Source organism: Haliotis asinina, chromosome 10, assembly GCF_037392515.1.
Source record: "Haliotis asinina isolate JCU_RB_2024 chromosome 10, JCU_Hal_asi_v2, whole genome shotgun sequence".
NCBI classification, from domain to species: domain Eukaryota; kingdom Metazoa; phylum Mollusca; class Gastropoda; order Lepetellida; family Haliotidae; genus Haliotis; species Haliotis asinina.
In genome coordinates, this window is record NC_090289.1 from 34,294,105 (window position 1) to 34,315,848 (window position 21,744).

The following is a 21,744-nucleotide window of genomic DNA, read 5'->3' on the forward strand; positions in this document are numbered from 1 at the left end:
TACGGTACATCCTTAGCAACTTACTCTTTGATTATTTGTTGTTTAGCATCAGACTCGGCAAGTTTCCAGCTATATGATGGTGGCCTGTTAATATCTGAGTGGAACAGACAATCCAATGATCCGGCTTGCAGACATGTTTGGTAGATGTAAACCAATTCCAAGTGCATAACACGATGCTCATGATGTCAATCCCTACACAGCCTGGTCTAGATGTAATTGTTTACAGACCATTTCATATAGCTTGGTTATTGTTGATCGCCTGTTTAACAACAAACAAATCATATTTTCTCTACTTGCATTGTGTTAGACTGGATCATAAGACCAGTACTGAAAACTGAAAAAAGCAAGCCATTTAAACGTTTTTGCACTTTCAAATATACAGGCACATGAAACTACAGTACGAAATTTCAAAAGCAAAAGTAACAAAATGATTCTTTTCGTCAGATGTTAAATAAACATATAAAGTATTGCATAAACATCTTCTGTTTGCTAAACACTGCCAGATTGTTGATTGAAATTATAGGTTTTCCTGTAAACATAAGGCAGGGGGCTCTGACTTAGACTGATTCAAATAAGAAACAACCTGGCCCCTACTTCACCCTGGAAGTATTTTGTTGTGTTTGTGCTTGCTTGTGTAGTTCTGTAACATCAAAGTGCTTTTGTGGGCCAGTGGTCTTCATCATGTTGCTGAGTTAGCTTTTATCAGCAGCTGGGGTTCCCTTGCTGTTCCTCATCTTCTGGTGCTGAATTCTGTAGGTATTTTGATAGTATAACCCAGGGTTAAATGGTAGGTGATGCTTCCACTGATTGTATTTCAGTTGTTGGTTTAACTTTACAAGGAGTTGGAAGTTATGAATTCAGTGAGTTGCGTTACACTGCTTTTAGCAATATTCCAGCAATGATATGACTGGGGACACCAGAAATGGGTCTCTCTCATTGCATCCGTAGGTGAATCTAAAAAAAACCTTGAGCAAGGCCGCATGCACTGAATAAATGAATGTTGCTTTGAACCAATTCTATGATTCAGTTTCATAGATTCATTTCATAGTTATACTGTTCTATAAGTGACAGAACCACAACAAGGCAAATGAGTGGTTGCTTCAATGACCAGCGATTAATGGCCAACAATCAGCCAGGGTCAAATTCTGCAGATTGCAGGGGTTACCAAGGCCTGCATTTACTTCTTGGGCCTTGGTCCACAAAGCAATGGAAGGAGCTCTGAAATCCCATTCTTTGCATACACTTACAAATGTCTGCAGCAATCCTACAGCGAAAACAGGATAACAAATGGACCATGCCACAGAAATCCTTCATTGCAAATATCCTTATGTCGGATAAAATGGTTCCATGCCTAGATGTGATTTCATATATGGCCATGAAATGACTGGGCCACATGTGCCATGGCAGACACTCTTAATTACATCCTGATTAGTTTGGGCAAGCAGGAATACATATGCATCGTCGACTTGACTAAACTTACCCATGAAGGTCAGGGGTAGAATAGGCCTTCAGCAACCCATGATTGCCATAAAAGGCAACTATGCTTGTTGCAAGAGGCCACTGACAGGTCCGGGTGGTCAGGCCCGCTGACTTGATTGACATGTCATTGGTTCCTAATTGCGCAGATCGATGCTCATGTTGTTGATCACTGCACTGTCTGGTCCAGACTCGATTATTTACAGACCGCTGCCACATAGCTGGAATATTGCTGAGTGCAGCGTAAAACTCAACTCACTCACTCACTTGACTAAACTGTGCATCACCTATAGGTTGATATGATTATAAATAAAATAAATAAACTATTGTAACCAACATGTTTATTAAACAAATAAACTGAACAATAAGGTGATCACACTTGATACACCAAGTATGACCACGTTTTCCTGTATCCCCCAAATCTTACATGTAATGATACACCATGTCATGATACAAAAAACCTGACTTGTCACACTTGATACACCAGGTACACTGAACAACGAAAGAAAAGCTACTCTGGCTTTGTGTCAAGTTTTCAAATAGAAGATATAAACATGAACACCTCCCTTTATGAAATTTTATTTTTTTTTAAAACTTGCATTTCTTGCGGTTCAGATATGACACTTTTTCCTGTACTCCTAAATTGGGCATGTCACACATACAAAGATACACCATATCACAATACAAAACACCTCACTTGTCACACTTAATGACCAAGTACCACGTGCACCTCTGTTATATTCCCAACATCAGACATGCCATACTCACAATGTAAAAACCTGGCATTTCATTTTAAACTTTCTCTAAACATCAAAATTATGACAAACGACACATCTAAAACGAAACCCAAAACAGATGAAATAGAACTTTTGATTTGTAGTAATATCATAAATTGTGAACTAAAAGCGATTATTTACCTGTCAATATTTCAGAACTTAATAACAGTATTATCATCACCAGTATCAATTCAACTTCGTCCAATGAGGATTATGCATACTGCTGAACACAAAATCACAGACTGTAATATAAATGATTTCACATTTGTCACATTGTATCAGAAATCTTAGGCAATATTCCACACATAACAATAAAACGTTATGAAGTCCAAAGAGAGACGAGTTGAAATAGTGTAATATTCAAGAAATCTTCAACCAACAAAAAGACAACTGTAGAAAGCACGAATCATGAGTTTCAGGATAATTCACTGTGAGTAGAACTGGTAAAATCTATTTTTTACAGGAATCAAGGTTCAGATGATAGTTAAAAACAATCAACAGAAGTGTTCATGTCAAAAACCCCTTTGTACAAAAGCCCCGCAACCAAAGGACCTCCCAAAAATTACCAAATGGCCCTTCACGTATTAACAGAAAAATACCATCAAAGACAAAAAATGATAAATGACATGTATGATTTCATATATGCTGAGAGAAAAAAACTAGGGATCTCAGGGAAATTGAAGCTTTTCTTTCATATTTTTCTGTTTTCATCACCAGCTTTAAATAGCTCTGTGATGATGCACATGAAACCTGGAAAATAGTAAAGAAACACTTGAATTTTCCAGTGATCCTGTATTTGTTTTTCTCAGTATAACATGGAAAGCCTGAGTTTGGGAGCTGTACATGTGAGAACTGTCACTCTGCAAAATACTAGTTTATAGATTTTGTCCATTTCCTTTACACGGATAGGCTAAAATACTTAAAATACTTTACAGAACATGTAAGAGTAAAGAGAAAAGTTCATTACACTTTATAAATATAAAACACATTTTCCTGTAACTAAGCAATGAGAAATGTTCAGTTATTTATGAAATACATGAATCAAGGGGTTTTTGACAGGAGTGCTCACATAAGCAATCTGCTTTTGTCCAGAAGGACTTTTGGTTGAGGGGCTTTTGGTCAGTACAGCAACATAAACACACCTTGTAAAAATATCACATAATCCACATGTATTTCCCAATTCTCAGAGATCACAAATATACAAAGAAAATGGACTAAGGTAACATCAGAGTACATATTTCACATTCCACACAAAACACGTAATTGCATGGTATTGTTACAGTATTTGTGGAAGGGGTAAATACAGTAGTAAGTCTCTGATTTGCTGGACAGTAACAAACATAATTGTTGTTTATCATACAGCTAAGAATAATCCCACATTCAGACGTATTTCTACTGGCAAGTATTCAAATGTACAAGATGAGGTCGATATCTGTCTTATGCGGTACAGACATGCAAATCAAATTATAGGAATTTACACTTGGGGACACTGCATACCTAGTTCTACATCTGGTCTTGATACTGCAGAAAAAATTAATTACCTTATTCAGATATTTGTGTCCTGTGATCTTATAAGCATTTGTAATATCATTATGAAACTGTGTCCTGTAAGTTCAACGACTGGGAATATATCAAAAGGGATATAACTTTTGATTTTAGAATTCAAGGAATTTTGAAACTACTTGTTGACTGAACAATTCAGTAAAATAATGTCAAATTGACCTTTCTAAATTTTAGATGACATTTATTTTAAAAAAATGAATAATTCCTATTTGTCTTGAACATGTCAGTGAAAAAAACACTTTATTCCAATTTTTCTTCCATGAATTTAGAAAAAAAAACAGTCCACAGATCCAGCAAAACAAATACAGTAAATACCTAACGTTGCAACTGTAATATAAGCTCCTCAATGCTTCAGTAAATCAAGAGGGTATATCGTGACAACACCACTACAGATCATTGTGATATTCTCTTCTCCTTCAGAAACCAATGCACAAACCCACAAACCTCATAGCCCAAACACAACAATACCCTATGTGGCCTACCAGCAACATATGTACACATTAACAACTGAAAATCATCTGACTAGAATCTATGTGCACCACCCAACCGTGTTCAAAATAATGGCGTCAAGGTCTGACCCAATGTTTTGTGAATCTCAGGACATTTGGTGATGTTCCTGCTACATCTTGGACACAGAACAACATACAAAACCCTCAAAATATACAAACTCATTTCATGAAAACATAACAAAAACTACATGTAGCACTCTGTACAAATAAAGCTGTCTTGACTAAACTACAGCTAGTATTTGATGGTGGGGAAGTAGTGGCCAAGTTAAGTTAGAAGACAAGGGAATAACTAGAGAAAGCTCATCAGACCATTTCCTCAGACACGATACCTCACAAAGTGATGACTTCACAATCCTTCCATAGGGGCAGTCTAAGTAATCTTATCCTCAGTACTTTTCGTTACACTCCACTGCTGAGTCTAACAAAACCTTATGGGAGGCAGCGTTAGGTAACCTATGAGACTGACCAATCAGAACACAGCTTACCAAATCGTGAAAGTGGACATTCGCTCATACCTTTTGAACTATTTAACTCGAAAAGGTTCGTACCCACACGATTTCGATTGCTATATTGTGTACGCTCGCTTCCGGGTGATGGACATGGCGTACGTACAACCGTGACAACGGTGAGTAAACAATCGCTGAAAATGGTGTTTTTTGGCAATATTGGGATGTCATCTTCAGAAATATTAGCTAATGGTAACCATGTCAACAGAAACCCCAAAGCTTCCATACTGCAGGTCAAATAACTGTGTTATATGCAGATTTTTGTTTGTGGAGAGATCTGTGTCAGTGACCTAAATATTTTGACAGTCCCTCCGATCCCTAAATAGTAGCCGTTGTCTGATTGGTGAAATCTATTTAACCATCTCGCATTTGATTGGATGGTCATCGGTCGCTCAAAGGTTACCTGATGCGACCTTCTACTAGGTTTTGATAGATTCAGTGGTGGAGTGTAACAAAATACACTAAGACTTAAGTTTACTTAGACTGTCCATAGGGGGGTATGTTAGATGAACATTTTAATTATTACTATAAACTTAATTGTCCAGTTCTGAATGTAGATAAAGAAAAAACAATCAATTATATTAAGATTTGATACACCCAATGTGAACACACCAAAAGATATGTTATGAGGGTCAACTTTTGTTAAAAAGATATTCCGAATCAAGAACAAGGAAAAGAGCTGAATCATTTAGAAAACGGCTTAAAACCGACATTTGTTATTGAACTTTGTGGTTGAATTCCCTCAAGCTTTACCTGCCAATACGTTCTATGGAAGGGTAATGAGATTCAGTCTGGTACGGTATCCAAGTCTTCTGATGTTGAGAACAACAAACAACCATGACATCAAGGCAAAATTTCCAACTGCTAAGCAAGTGAGATTTATCAGCTACCTACCACCCTGATCACAAGATGTTGATGACAACAACAACTTCATCATCTGTGGCAATCACCACATGCTGCAGAAAGATCCTGCTTCTAAAAAAACATATGTTCAGATGGAAGGATAGACAAAACCACAAACTACTACTGCTTCGTTGGTTTTGTTGTTAGCTCATCTTGACAAACAAGTCTGTCTGATTGTTTGTTTGTTATTTACGGCTGAACCTCTGTCTTATCTCAGAACTTATTTTTGTTGTCTGCAATGTCAGGCTTCCATACTAGTCAATCCAGTGATTGATACCATGAGCACTGATCCATGCAATTTGGAGACAATTATATGCACTACACATAATCAGCAAGCCCGATCACGTTTCAGCTGCCAGTTACCTGTAGCTTAGGTGACTAAAGCTATTTCCTAACAGATCAAGCCCATAACTCCCCAGAATGTAGGAGTGGGTGAAAAGCTGAACCCACTTTACCTCTAATGCAGCAATTCATACTGAACAAAGATGTTTAAGTTAATTATCAACTCTAGCAATATCAGCATGGTTAGAGATACAGGCATGGCTACTTTGGTTACAGTTCCACTGGTTGTCCAGTTTTTGTTTTGATTACTTTTACACACTGATCAATATATACAAACATACAGCGTCATTATGTACACATTCATCCTTCAAACTCCATTGCTTAAACATCCTTAATAGACTCCATAACATTCATTTTGATAAACATGTCTTTCAACAGCACATGCATCTAAAACATGACCCAGGAACTCTCTATAATCAGACACAGACTGGCCTGGGTGTTACCATTCCATCATTTCTGGTAATTGCAGACAATATGGCTGGAACGGAACTCTTTGAATCCGATAAGCTTTATTAAAATTAATTTCGGCATGTCCCTGATTTTTTGTTTATATTTTCAAGCCTGTTGAGAAAAATCTTTTCAGTTCATATTTCATTTTTGCAACAGATTCCAACTGTTTGCATCTCAAGCTGTCCGTTTAGATAAAAGTCAAGAGTAGCAACAATGTGTCTTAAACTGAAGTTATGTCTGACAACTATAATGGTTGAAGATCTTAAAGTTGTAAGATGCTGTGAATTCAAAACAGTTTTGTCAATTTCACACATTTACAACAATTCCTTAAAGCTAAATTTTCAGCATAGGCCATAAGAGAATTCTTCTTTGTATGTCAGTTGTTTAGATAAATAAACAACTTGTAACTTGTACTGAAATGCTGTTACTGAGTGCATACATCTTATTATATAATTATATACCAGACATTTACCCATTTTCACAGATAGGTGATATATTCAATAATATATGTCAGATCAGGTAGGAAATAAATAGCTGTATTGAATACACATCTTGTGTAATATCATGCAAGTATTCCACAACCACTGGCACCAAACATCCGAATACCAGGAAAAATAAGAATACTTATAAAATATTTTATTCTTTTACATTCACTATGATCCTATTGCCCTTTGTCAATAATATTACTTTTTGATTTCTTATTTTTGCCTTGTCCCCACACGTAATTGTAGTTTTCTTCTAACTGTTGCTGTCTTGATGCTTCTTTGGCCGCTTCATTGGTTCCACCCTGAAACAGACAAAAACATTATAGGAAAAAAGAAACAATGGTTGATTTGAGTAAGTGAAGGTTGGTAATTTGAGCTAGGGACTGATTGTTGAACATGCTATGATGCTTGTGGAAGTGGCGGTGGCTGAGCGGGCTAGGCGGCTGTGTGCTGGCAATTAGGCGCCTGACTCTGGGGGTGCAGGTTCGAATCCCGGATTTTGACCACTTTCTAAATGGTATCATGCAATCATATGCTGTGATGCCATATTGCCCACTTGACACTCAGCATGGCTGTTCTTCTGGATCCACACAGATTTTCATGAAAATACAGAACAAAGAAGTATACAAAGTTGATTGTGAGTAAGTGTGTAAGTTTGTTGCTTGAGGCTGCACTCAGCAATATTCCAACCATATGGTGGCAGTCTTTAATAATCAAGCCTGAACCAGATAATCCTGTGATCAAAAGCATGAGCATCTCTCTACACAGCTGGTTTACAATGACATGTGTAAACCAAGTCAGTGAGTCTGACCACATTTAAACCCAGATATTCACCACTTCATGAGTGAGTGAGAACAAAGATTTCAACCTTCCTGATCCAGACATGCCCTTTTAACTTCAGAAGCAAAGGCCACTTGGCTACAACAGCCCTGAATTACTGTAAGATATTACTCGGTTATATCTAAGTGACCATTACTGCACTACCAGGAGGTGCTTAGCCACATCTCTTCAGTAAAGTAAAGGATTTGTTCAGGGCAAGCTGTGTCATAGCTAAGGTCAAATATATACCAAATTATGTAGGAAGTGCCCATTATAATGAGTGCAATGTCATACAATGTTTACTACATGAGTGCCTAAATGTTGGTATTTCCCGAGTGAGAGCAAAGGATATACCAATGTTGAGGCACAAGTGTTGTAAACAGAGTATGATATGGGGACAAATGTAAAATTCTACTTAATAACGAAAGAATTGAGGAAAATAAACCCTTTCTAGCCGCTGTCGCTGTATGTAGAATGCCACATCATATAAGAAACATGAAGTAATAGCATTGTTCACGATGTTACGTCACCACAAAAAAGTGATATTTTGCCCTTGGGTATCGAATGAAAAATATGACACCAGATATGTTCGCCCTCGTAGGTAATAAATAGAATCATATACTGTTGTAACCATATTAAAATATGTGAAAGTTTTGTATCCTAACAGTATCTAAATATAAACTGAACAAGTCTTGATGTAGATTAGCAACTTGGGGTCAACAAACTCTGGACATCCTTCCAGTGGTCAACGGAGGGTCAACACTGATCCATAACAAACAAAACTGACAAGGATTACTAAAACAAGCCATTTAGACCTTCCATTCTGGGTTCAGGTCAAACATGAAGTTCTGAACAGTAGCCAAGAACAGATAGATGAACAGGCACTTCACAATTACTTCTTGGTGGGTCACTGTGTTTCTGAAAGTCACGTGGCTCTGTCAGCACAAAAAGCTGGCAACCTAACATTTTCAGTATAGCGAAGTATAATCATGTATACTATTATTAGCTGAGCAAACACAAATAGACTTGACCTGTTCTTTCGACCAGTGGCCAAAGATGCAGCCATGTCTATTTTGCTAATGCCAGGTGCAGCCTGACAACACAATTTGAAATAATAAAGCATCTCTTTAAAATGCTAACTTTGATAATAACTTCATTAACACAGTTCACGTTTTTCACAGTTTCCAGCTACCAGTCGTAGCAGGAAGTAAACAAAATTGTAGGAGACAAAACCAGTGACTGATACCTTCAGCAACACTTACCCGTCAGATTCAGATTATGTCATGGTTAAGCCTGACCACCAGATCATTCAAACATAATGGGATTCCAAACCACAATCATAGATTTCTGGAATTCTCAAGGGAAGCAACTCCGCACAGCAAATAACAGCTTATATAGGTTTCTGGCATGTTCATGGGAAATAACTCTGCACAGCAAATCACAGCTTATATAGGCTTCTGGCATGCTAAAGGGAAATCACAGCTTAAATAGGTTTTTCACATGCTCAAGGAGAGTATCTAGGACCATCAAATCCCACCTTCTAAGACAACTGGGCCACATATGCCCCTGAAAGGAATGTAATGTTGTCAGTTGTTTTATCAAACATAAAGCTCTTGGGTTTGTAACTGACGCTGCCTTGAGCTACCAGCGCTTGATCAAACTTCCGTATCAATTGCAATGAAAACATACATCATGTAAGGGAAATAAAATAACAAAGTCTGCAAAAGAGGCATCCATATGATACCAGCATGTGTCTTATGCACTAAGAATGTTAAACATTGAACAAAAGTTGAACAAAACAATGCATGTTTTCAATTTAACTCAAAGAGTTGAAGAGAAATTCAATGCCTGCCAAAGTTGCTACCATTTGACTTCTCGCAAAATGTGTATCATGTATGTCAACAGGAATTATTTCTATAAGGTTCCTGGCATACATATCTTTGGCATGAGGTTAAAAGTTGGAGTGCAAAATACATGCTCTTAGACCTGTGAAAATGTGTGTTTTAAAATGACACTTTGTGTCTTTGTTTGGAGACAATTTCAAACACATTGTACAATACATCCTTGCACACTGTTCACAAAAAAAACAAAGTGATATGACACATGTAGAGTTACAAGAGGAACGTATACTGCTAGAGTCTTCTGGATGACATTTAGAGGCTTAAAGAACATGAGTACTCCATGAATAACAAATTTTTTTAGCAGTATTTATAGAAGTTGAAGAGTCAGATAACGACAAACTTTAAAATATTTTAGATAAAGTGATGCAATGTTTTGATTCAGATTCTTGTATCGTCAAGTAGGTATGGCAACATACTCATTCTTTGTTATGTTTCTGACATATTTCTTTGTCAATTTATCACCCCAAAACAGCCCCACATCCTCAAATCCATCTGCCAGACTATCAAGTTAAAATACAGACATGTATATGAAAATATTCATCATATTTCAGAATAATAAATCATAAAAATAGAATACTTAAGTAAATTAGTATTTTTGGTGGGCAGATACATTGGTCAGGGCTGTGATTTGGCTCAACTTTATGGGAGTTTCACATCCTGAACAGGCAAAAGCAGCCCTGAAACTTTCTTACAAAGAAGAGGCAGACAGTGATTCATAAGACATGTAGTCATACTGACTTAAATATGACTAAATGAACAATGAGTTCAACGTCACAAAATGATATTAACACATTCTTCTGATGAAGAAAATCAATTTGTTTGAAACACAAAAAAGAATATTATTATATCTATATGTTTCAACTGAATTTTATTGGTCTGTTGCTTAATGTCTCACTCTGCAATATTCCAGCTATAGGCAGAAGTCTGTAAATAATAGTCTGGAGCAGACAATCAAGTGATCAACAGCAAGAGTTAATCCATCTATGCAACTGCGATATGGATGGGAATATGGATACGGATATGGATGTGGATATTATTATATTGTTAGTCAAGGAACTAAAAAAGAGCAATTAAGCAGCTACTCATATCTGTACAACTGCAGAAATATAATTATTAAACAGCAACAGCAATAATAATAATTTCCAAAACACCTATCTACTGTCAAATTCATCACTCATTCCCCTCATCCCAAAGACAATGTTTTGGCACGTTTGCCATCTACTTGCAAAGTTTTCTGATGATTTGTGAATACCGTGTTCTTAAAATATCAGTGTCTTGATGTAAACTGACCACTGACATGGGGATTTTTCACAAAGACTAAACTAAAGAGAACTGATTGCCAACTGAGGACCTGTGTTTGAACATGGATTTCTACGTCTGTGATACCTGGACAGTTTCTACTGACCACTGCTGACCAACTGACCTATTTTCAAATGCATCATGTGGCCTTTGATGACATTCTGGAAGGTGGTCAAACTATGTTTGAAGAATCATTGACATGTGTCAACTTTGGAGAATGCTATCTGGTATCTCTTGTTTTGAGGAATAAGACTGCAGGTTTCATCTAGCTAAAGGGCTGTTTTTGCACTTTGTGGACACTTGTGTAATGTCTTGGTCCTTAGAGTTAGCACACTGTCATAATGGGTACCTTTTGATATACATGAGTCCAACCATTCGGCTACAAAACACCTAGGATGGTGGGATGGCTTAGTGGTAAAAGGGTTCGTTTGTCACACTGCAGAGGACCTCTGTTTGACTCCCCACATGGGTACAAAGTGAGAATCCATTTCTGGTGTCCACCCTTGTGATATTGCTGTAGCTAACAATGGCATCAAAACTCACTCACTCTTAGTCACCTCTTACGACAGACATAGTCACATTTTATGGCAAGCATGGGTTGCTGAAGGCCTGCCCTGGACCTTCACAGGTCTGCCATTGAAAGAAGTTATATGTTACATCAGGTGTTGCTACCCAACCTGATCCCTGGGAAGAGGGAAGAAAACAGGAACCAAAGTCATTATCCTTTGTTGGAGCAGATCATCCACACTGTGGACCGGTACATGTCATGGGACAATCACTATAAAATAACATCATGTTGTTGTCCCCTTCTCTCTCTTGACACACTGAGTGAGTGAGATGAGTTTTATGCCGCTTTTACCAATATTCTTGCAATATCATGGTGGGATTCACAAATTGTACCCATGTAGGGAATCGATCCTGGGCCAAGAGTGTGAACTCTTCAACCACTATGTCTACCCCACCATTCCCTTTCCACATACAGTGAGTGAGTTTTAGGCCACTTTTAGCAATATTATAGCAATATCACGGCAGTGGAGACCCCAAATGGGCTTCACACAATGTACCCGTGGGGAATCAAACCCAGGCCATCAGTGCGATGAGCTAACACCACAATGCTACCCTACCACCCCCATAAGTCGATGAGTTAATGCTCCTTTGAACAGGATATTATTTGCATCATATGGGGGACAGCCTCACTCAGGTGACATCCAAGAGTTTGGTTATGATGCTGATAACCAAACTATAAACATGATTAAGGTGAATGGGGATCCACACCCACAGGTGAAGGTTTCTGGATTGCACAAGGGAGGTAACTCTGCATAGGGGAATGCTGCACCTCAGACAGCTGGGCCACCTATAACATTAGGGTGAAAATATGATGACTGCAAAATCACTGAATGTAGTAACATCAATGAGGATAAAGGCATGATTATATATATTAGATAAAGGATAAAACTGAGAAAAAAGGCACCTCTCATTCACTGAATTTCAAAATGAACTGAGACAAAAAGGCACCTCTCATTCACTGAATTTCAAAATGAACTGAGACAAAAAGGCACCTCTCATTCACTGAATTACAAAAGAACGTCAAAAATGGGATTTAACCTCTATGCAATCGAGGTATACAGTTCTCCACTATCTAACTGAACTAAATGAACAGTCGGTTACTACAGAGCAGAGATGGTAAAATCAGATTTCAGGTTGCGTTCAACATTACTGCATTTAGATGCATGTGTGTGGTTGCTTGAACTAACTGAAATAAATTCCTGCAATGCAGTGATATATATCGTAATGTGCTGCAGTTTGACATGAATACCCAAACTCACACACTGCTAAATAGCACAACACTCCTCACACAGACCATACTGACTCCAAGCCGACCAATTCTTGTTTTATCCTGTTTCTGAAAGCACCACCTTTTGATGTAAATTGTCTGTAAAATCTTCGTCCTTTCACTTCATCTCCAAAAGAAGGATAAACTCATACATAATTATTGAAAATGTGTCATTTGAAAAAGTCCTTACGTTAAAACTCAATGACTGACTATATTTTAAGGAATATATTGTCAAAGGAGTAAAGAAATGCTATCCAGAAAATGCAGAGCACATTTGGAGGTCAAACTGACTTCTATTTGGACTTTAGACTTGTTGTACAAGAGTAAGCGGCAAATCATGAAAACAGCAATAGTGACCACCAAATAAGGTAACTATGGTGACAATTCCTCTTGCATTTGGCACCACATTCCTTCGTTTATATTGATGTGCAATCCTAACAGATTACTAAACAAATATGTAAAGTATTTCAAAATTGAGGTCAGGAATATTTAGACAGTTGACAAGAGTAATTATTGCAACTGACGGGTTTTCACAGGTGGTTAGAATAATCTAATCCTTGTCTCAACATATGTGACCAGTTATATTGTCGTAGGCAGCTCTACAAAGTATTGTTTTGATGCTAACAAGTATTGTATGTGAATGTAGGTCAGGGTAACTGCCAAGGAGATCAGGACACTCACACCTGCAGTGTCTGTGTACCTCAAGCTTACTGCAGCTACTGTTTCATGTACATGGACACACACCTGCCATGTCTGTGTACGTCAAGCTTACTGTAACAACTGTTTCACACACATGGACACACACCTGCTGTATCCATGCACCTTAAGGTATGTGGCTACTGTTTCACACACATGGACACACACCTGCCATGTCTGTGTACGTCAAGCTTACTGTAACAACTGTTTCACACACATGGACACACACCTGCTGTATCCATGCACCTTAAGGTATGTGGCTACTGTTTCACACACATGGACACACACCTGCCATGTCTGTGTACGTCAAGCTTACTGTAACAACTGTTTCACACACATGGACACACACCTGCTGTATCCATGCACCTTAAGGTACGTGGCTACTGTTTCACACACATGGACACACACCTGCTGTATCCATGCACCTTAAGGTACGTGGCTACTGCTGCATGTACATAGACACACACCTGCTGTGTCTATGCATCTTAAGGTATACATGGCTACTGTTTCATGTACATGGACACACACCTGCTGTGTCTATGCACCTTAAGGTATACATGGGTACTGTTTCATGTACATGGACACACACACCTGCTGTGTCTATGCACCTTAAGGTATACATGGGTACTGTTTCATGTACATGGACACACACCTGCTGTGTCTATGCACCTTAAGGTATACATGGCTACTGTTTCATGTACATGGACACACACCTGCTGTGTCTATGCACCTTAAGGTATACGTGGCTACTGTTTCATGTACATGGACACACACCTGCTGTGTCTATGCACCTTAAGGTATACATGGGTACTGTTTCATGTACATGGACATACACACCTGCTGTGTCTATGCACCTTAAGGTATACGTGGCTAATGTTTCATGTACATGGACACACACCTGCTGTGTCTATGCACCTTAAGGTATACATGGGTACTGTTTCATGTACATGGACACACACCTGCTGTGTCTATGCACCTTAAGGTATACATGGCTACTGTTTCATGTACATGGACACACACCTGCTGTGTCTATGCACCTTAAGGTATACATGGCTACTGTTTCATGTACATGGACACACACCTGCTGTGTCTATGCACCTTAAGGTATACGTGGCTACTGTTTCATGTACATGGACACACACCTGCTGTGTCTATGCACCTTAAGGTATACATGGCTACTGTTTCATGTACATGGACACACACCTGCTGTGTCTATGCACCTTAAGGTATACGTGGCTACTGTTTCATGTACATGGACACACACCTGCTGTGTCTATGCACCTTAAGGTATACATGGGTACTGTTTCATGTACATGGACACACACCTGCTGTGTCTATGCACCTTAAGGTATACATGGCTACTGTTTCATGTACATGGACACACACCTGCTGTGTCTATGCACCTTAAGGTATACATGGCTACTGTTTCATGTACATGGACACACACCTGCTGTGTCTATGCACCTTAAGGTATACATGGGTACTGTTTCATGTACATGGACACACACCTGCTGTGTCTATGCACCTTAAGGTATACGTGGGTACTGTTTCATGTACATGGACACACACCTGCTGTGTCTATGCACCTTAAGGTATACGTGGCTACTGTTTCATGTACATGGACACCTGCTGCCGTGTCTGTGTACCTCAAGCTATATGTGGCTAATGTTTCACATACATGGACGTACACCTGCTATGTCTGTGTACATTAAGGTATACGTGGCTACTGTTTCATGTACATGGACACACACCTGCTGTGTCTATGCACCTTAAGGTATACATGGCTACTGTTTCATGTACATGGACACACACCTGCTGTGTCTATGCACCTTAAGGTATACATGGCTACTGTTTCATGTACATGGACACACACCTGCTGTGTCTATGCACCTTAAGGTATACGTGGCTACTGTTTCATGTACATGGACACACACCTGCTGTGTCTATGCACCTTAAGGTATACATGGGTACTGTTTCATGTACATGGACACACACCTGCTGTGTCTATGCACCTTAAGGTATACGTGGCTACTGTTTCATGTACATGGACACACACCTGCTGTGTCTATGCACCTTAAGGTATACATGGGTACTGTTTCATGTACATGGACACACACCTGCTGTGTCTATGCACCTTAAGGTATACGTGGCTACTGTTTCATGTACATGGACACCTGCTGCCGTGTCTGTGTACCTCAAGCTATATGTGGCTAATGTTTCACATACATGGACGTACACCTGCTATGTCTGTGTACATTAAGGTATACGTGGCTACTGTTTCAAGTACATGGACACCTGCTGCCGTGTCTGTGTAACTCAAGCTATATGTGGCTAATGTTTCACATACATGGACGTACACCTGCTATATCTATGTACCTGAAGCTATACATGGCTACTGTTTCACGTACATGAACACACACCTGCTGGGGTGAGTGAGTGAATGTAGTTTTAAACGACATTCAGCAATACTCCAGCTATATGGCGCCGGTCTGTAAATAATCAAGTCTGGACCAGACAATCCAATGATCAACAGCATGAGAATCAATCTATAGGTGCATTTGGGATACAATGACACGTGTCAACCAAGTCAAATAGCCTGACCATCCAATAAAGTTATTCGGTTCTCATACCAAGGATAGGTTACTGAAGACAATTCTAACCCAGGTCTTCACAGGTACTTAAAGCTATATGTATCTACTGTTTCACATACATGGACACACTGTCTCTGTTATAAATGTCAAGCTGGACATGGCTTAGCACTGGATACCACACATATTGCAATATTAACCACAAGACAACAACATACAACGACTGCTCAGACAATATTCAAAAACATGTTTACAGTAACAAGCCAAACTCTCCGTTTTACCACTGTGGTAACCTTACGATTTAAACAAAAGCTCATGTATATCTAAGTTGACAACAAGATTCGGTCACAAATGTGCTTCTGATTTCCACCCCTGGCACAGGGATAACCTGTGCTCCAGTGGCCAGCAAGCTCTTACCATGCAACTCAAGGCTTGCCTTTCTCACTGCATTCTCAAAACACATGGAAAATCTGGTCCACATTTGACGTTTCAGACATATGACCCCCTATGAAACCAAGGCTGAAGGCTGGCTAAATGATACGCTATTACAGAAAAATCACTGGATCTCTTTATTATTTGTACATGAGTATGTTTCTAAACCACTTATAGTTGTATTCCAGCAATGATAAGGTGGAGGACACCAGAAATAAGCTTCACACTTCTTACCCTTGTGTGGAATCAAACTCAGCATGACAAGCAAACACTTTAGTCACAAGTGAGTGAGAGAGTGAGTATAGTTTTATGCTGGTTTTAGCAATATCATGACAGGGAACACCAGCAATGGGCTTCACATACTGTACCCATGTGGGGAATCGAGCCAGAGTCTTCGGCATGACGAGCCAATGCTTTAACCACTAGGCTACCCTATACCCCTTTAGCCACAAGGCCTATGCACTGACAAACATGATATGTATCTGTTATTCTGAATATTCTTGTATGAAACATTTTGCCTCAAGATTATAATAGTTCCCACAATTCATTAGTGAGTGCTAGATTTAACTCCACTTCGAAGAGTTCGCATGATAACTGAAAGCCTGAAGTGATCCATGTCTTTGACTTGTAATTTAGTTTGTACTCAGCAATATGCCAGCTCTTTGATAGCGGTCTGTAAATGATCAAGTTTGGACCAAGCAATCCAGTGACTGACATCAAGGGCACTGAATCAGGTCTGTGCAGTGATACGGATGTTGACAAAATGCACATTGGGAACTGAACTTGTACCTGCAGCATTATCAGCAAACATCTTTACCACAAAGCCACCCTCCTATCCTCAAGACATGAAGTAGACAGAAACATGTCTATCAGAACCACATTAACCTGTGATATATAACAAACTGCTTCTGAAACTAGACCCAGCATTACCATCCCTCCACAGGTTCTTCCAATCTCTGTGATCCAAGACAGCCCCGGATCCTCCCATCCCCTTGGCTACACCTGTCTTACAGAGTAACGCAGTAAAGTGTATCTACCTGTGGGTGCAGCCAGTGCAAACATCCCTTGTTTGTTTCAGTCACAGACTCGTCCCCAGTCCTTCCTTAACTGACAAGCTGAGTCCTGGTTTCACATGTCCTGGGACACATGAGCTTGTCTCCGATGGTATTTGAACCCCAAAACCTTAACTTAAGTGTTCGGGTTATTGAAGGTCTGTGTGACCTTCATCTTTAATTTCAAACGTGATGGTGTGTTTAACCAGTTCTAGCACTATTCCGGCTATATGCAGGCAAGATGTAAAAACACGTCTGGACCATACAGTCCAGTGATTGATATTGTGAACATCAATAAATACTATGAATAAGTAAGATTTTCTGTCACTTTTTACAATATTCTAGCAATATCACAACGGGGATACCAGATATGGGCTTCACATTTTACTCATGTGTGGATTTGAACCTGACAAACAAACAGTTTAACCACTAGGCTATCCCACCAACCCTTGCATTATTACATGGCCTGCTTGTAACATACAGGTAACCATGCAAAGGGGTCGTTACCTGTGTGATGCCCTGGAGGACTAGATCTGCATCTGCACACACCACTCCCAACAGTCTGGGATGGGCAGGCATGGGGGGATCAACATACCTCTGTCAGTAGTCTAACCTCTATAAACCACCTCGGTTTTTTAACTAAAAATAAAGAAACCTTAACAATCTGGATCATATCATTGCCTGTGAAATTGTCTGGATAAACACATTTTTAAAGTTGAGATTCAGAGTAAAGTTAAAATCTCATTCTGACATCATTTAAACTGCCCGAAAGAAGGAGTTTAGTTTTATGCTGCTTTTTCTCTACTTCCAGCAATACCATGCCAAAAATTGAGCTCCATCCATTGGAGCTATGTGGGAAACTGAAACCGGGTCTTCAGCATGTTGAGTAAACACCTTAACCACATGACTACCCAACTGCCCATGTCCTAAAAAACAAGGACAAGAGGTTTCAGGATTAACAGGGACCTCTGTAGAAAGGTTTAACAGTACAGCATACACATTAAATAACAGCTGATAATAGTATTAACTTAGTGTGTTGAGCCTGGTGTGCAGCATCTCAAACCAGCAACAGGAGGATCAGAACTATAACTGTCTTCCTTGGTTGCCCATTCAGTTATTGAGTCCAATGTTTATTGTTTGAAAGGCCACAGACCCAAACACAAAAATGCATACAATAACATGGAGGATCATTTTTCAAACAGATTCCCATGTGTCATTTAAATACATTTCTGCTCTTGGGGGCATCTTTGAAGTTTAACACAACATGTTTCAAATCATTAAAATTTGAAGATAAATACCCTGGACCCAAGCCACCATATAGCGTCAATGTGAACCATATTCAAGACATGCTGTTGTAAATAGCCACCCAATCAGCTTACACCCACATGTCACACAAGAACCATATAAAGATGTGATGGAGATAGTGGTGTCACTGTAGAATGAAGCTGATCCTAGTTCTTCTATCACATGGGGTACTGGTATAGTCCGGAGGTTAAAGCGTTTGCACATCATACCAAAGGCCCGAGTTCGATTTCCCACATGTGCCGTACATTAACATTGATTTACAACAATCGTAGCAATAAGAGCTTAAAAAATCTAGGCCCAGGGTGTTTAACTGAGACAAAAAAAATGGCTATGCTAAGGTATTTCTACAAAGTACTTAATAGAAATGAAAATATTACAAAATATTTTAGAATTCCCGCCCATAAGCCCTCAGAGAAAACAGGTTTTGAGCTGCCAATCCCATGTGGTTGAATTTTGTTGACCAAACTCCCTTGACTTCCTTTATAGACCAGCAACAGGACTTTGAATAGACATATGGTGGGACATTAACTGTCTCTTTGTAACCTGGGCAGCCAGCCCATGATTTTACAATTAACACCCTCCCATTATATCAACTTGTGTTACCAACATGTTCAGATTCAACAGCGTTCTCCCCGTACCACAACAGTGCATTCTTTCACAGAACAGATTTGCACTTCCGATAATCTTTCACTCCGCAAACCAATCATAAACATATCGCTGTGCTGTAAAACATTTCTACATAGAATGGCATCCCAAGATAAAGGACAAATTGTTGTCAGATACAATATATTTAGCTGACTGGAAGTCATCATGGCCAAAGTGCACACACATGGCTTAACATCTCTAGATTGAAGTCTCTCAGACATGCATTCAAGGGGAGTAAATTGGTTCAACTTTTAGAGGACTTCCGTATTCTCCCAGATAATAGCCAACAGTAAGGTATATATATTTACGCAGCACCTCCATGATGGACAGAGCTATGTCATAAGTAGAGAACTGAACATGAACAATTAGTGAAAAAACAGGTGTAAGTACTTGAGATATTTCTCATGGTTTCTTGTCTGATACAGGATATTTCACAAGCCGGGTGTGACAAAATCCTTAAGTCATATGTATGTATTAATCAAAAGCTCTTGTATATCATTTACTGATGGGACTACTCAGGGAACAAGAGACAATTTGTGACAGATATTTTAGTCAAGGATGTAATATAGATTAGTAAGTGAAAGACTTTCGTTTTACACGGCATTTAGCAATATTCCAACAATATCAAGGGGGACAAAAGAAATGAGCTTCACACATTGTTTCCATGTGGGGAATCGAAACAGGGTTTTCTGCATGACAAGTGAATGGTCTGACCACTAGCCAACCCACTGGAGCAGTGAAGTAACTCTGAAACAAAATACTCACCATAACAAGTCTCAATTATTTCAATTCCAGGGAGCACAGTTAAACTGAAGTAAGAACAAGTAACATACTCACCAAAATTGCCACAATCATATTCTGGAAATTTTGCGAATCTTCTTGAGAAAGTACATGCACGGAATCATCTTCATTGTCATAGTAACCAGTTGTTATAATCTTTACTTGTATCTTTCCACCTGAAAATACAGACAATGATTTATATTCAAGCAAGTACTGTCATGTTGTGATGATGTCACTTGGATATGCTATGATGACATGCAAATATGCCCAGTCAAGGTTCAGTATTACTATACTTCTTGAAGCAACAGGTTATAGTGAGTGAGTGAGTGAGTGAATGAGTGGGTGGGTGAGTGAGTGAGTGAGTCGGTCAGTTTACTCTACCAGCATATTTAGTCAGTTTCATTGCAGAACCCTATAGAACCAACATAAGGAATCCAAGTCTTCAGTATGAAGAATCATCATACTTTTCCCAAAAGGCTTCTTTACAGCATCTACTGAAAAGCTTACATGGAAAGATTTCTGCCTCTATCACCCCTTAAATGTTTTTCTAGTCAAATCATATCACCTTAATATATATTCCTCATAATAAGGATGGGTTTCAATATTCTTCTTTAATTGTATCTGAACATACTGAAAAATATATTCAACTTCTAAAAATCCACTCAATATTTCTCCCCATCATTAATATTTAGGAGGGATACTGGCAGAAGTCTTACTAATTCGGTTGCTTACAGGCTATCATCATGTAGATGGAATATTTACTGAGTGGAGAGCTGAACAAACAAACAAATTAACAAACAAACAAATGCCACTATGAAGCTGCATTTATGCATTGTTACATGAACAGGTATTATAGGGTTACCTCCCTTGCAACAGCTACCCATGTGTGTGACAGATTCCAGACCACAGAAGGTGTTCAACATACAGTCATGTAATACCTAACATTGTCATTTCATTGTTAGTCTTACCTAAACAACCAAAACGCCTGAAATATCCTTCACTTGTTCTCTTTTTATAAATTTTCATTCAGGAAAGAATTCCCAAATGAATAGTTTTTTTCAAAGACCACTTGTCAACACCGTTAACAGATTTCACCTGAAATGCCTTCAGTGTACTAAACTGAGTAAGAGTTCCGCCCATAAACACTGTTTGAAATTTATCATATTTTTATTAGGATTGTTTCAAGGGTTTAGGGTTAAGGTTAGGGTTTCAGTTTAAGGTTTAAGATTTAAGGTTAGTGTTTAGGGTTAATTTTAGGCTTTATATAAAAATCATAAGCCCATATTCTTAGGCATAGAATGGCGATAAAATAAGGGGGTTACAGGGAAACTCTTCCCCCAAAATAGATTTGCACTGCTTATAAGTAGCCATGGCTATACTATA

At 38.8% G+C, this 21,744-nt stretch overlaps 1 protein-coding gene across 2 annotated transcripts in view; it reads right to left on the bottom strand.

Moving 5' to 3' along the window:
• Positions 1-1,802: 1,802 nt before the first annotated feature.
• Positions 1,803-21,744, bottom strand: part of LOC137298012 (protein OS-9-like) — a 67,037-nt gene continuing 47,095 nt past the window's right edge. For both annotated transcript variants that reach the window (XM_067830040.1, XM_067830039.1), the window contains exons 15-16: positions 20,419-20,537; positions 1,803-7,312 (exon numbers count right to left, since the gene is read on the bottom strand). In XM_067830040.1, coding sequence (XP_067686141.1) covers positions 7,187-7,312; positions 20,419-20,537 — 245 coding nt within the window. In that variant the 3' untranslated portion in view covers positions 1,803-7,186. The remainder of the gene's footprint in view (positions 7,313-20,418; positions 20,538-21,744) is intronic.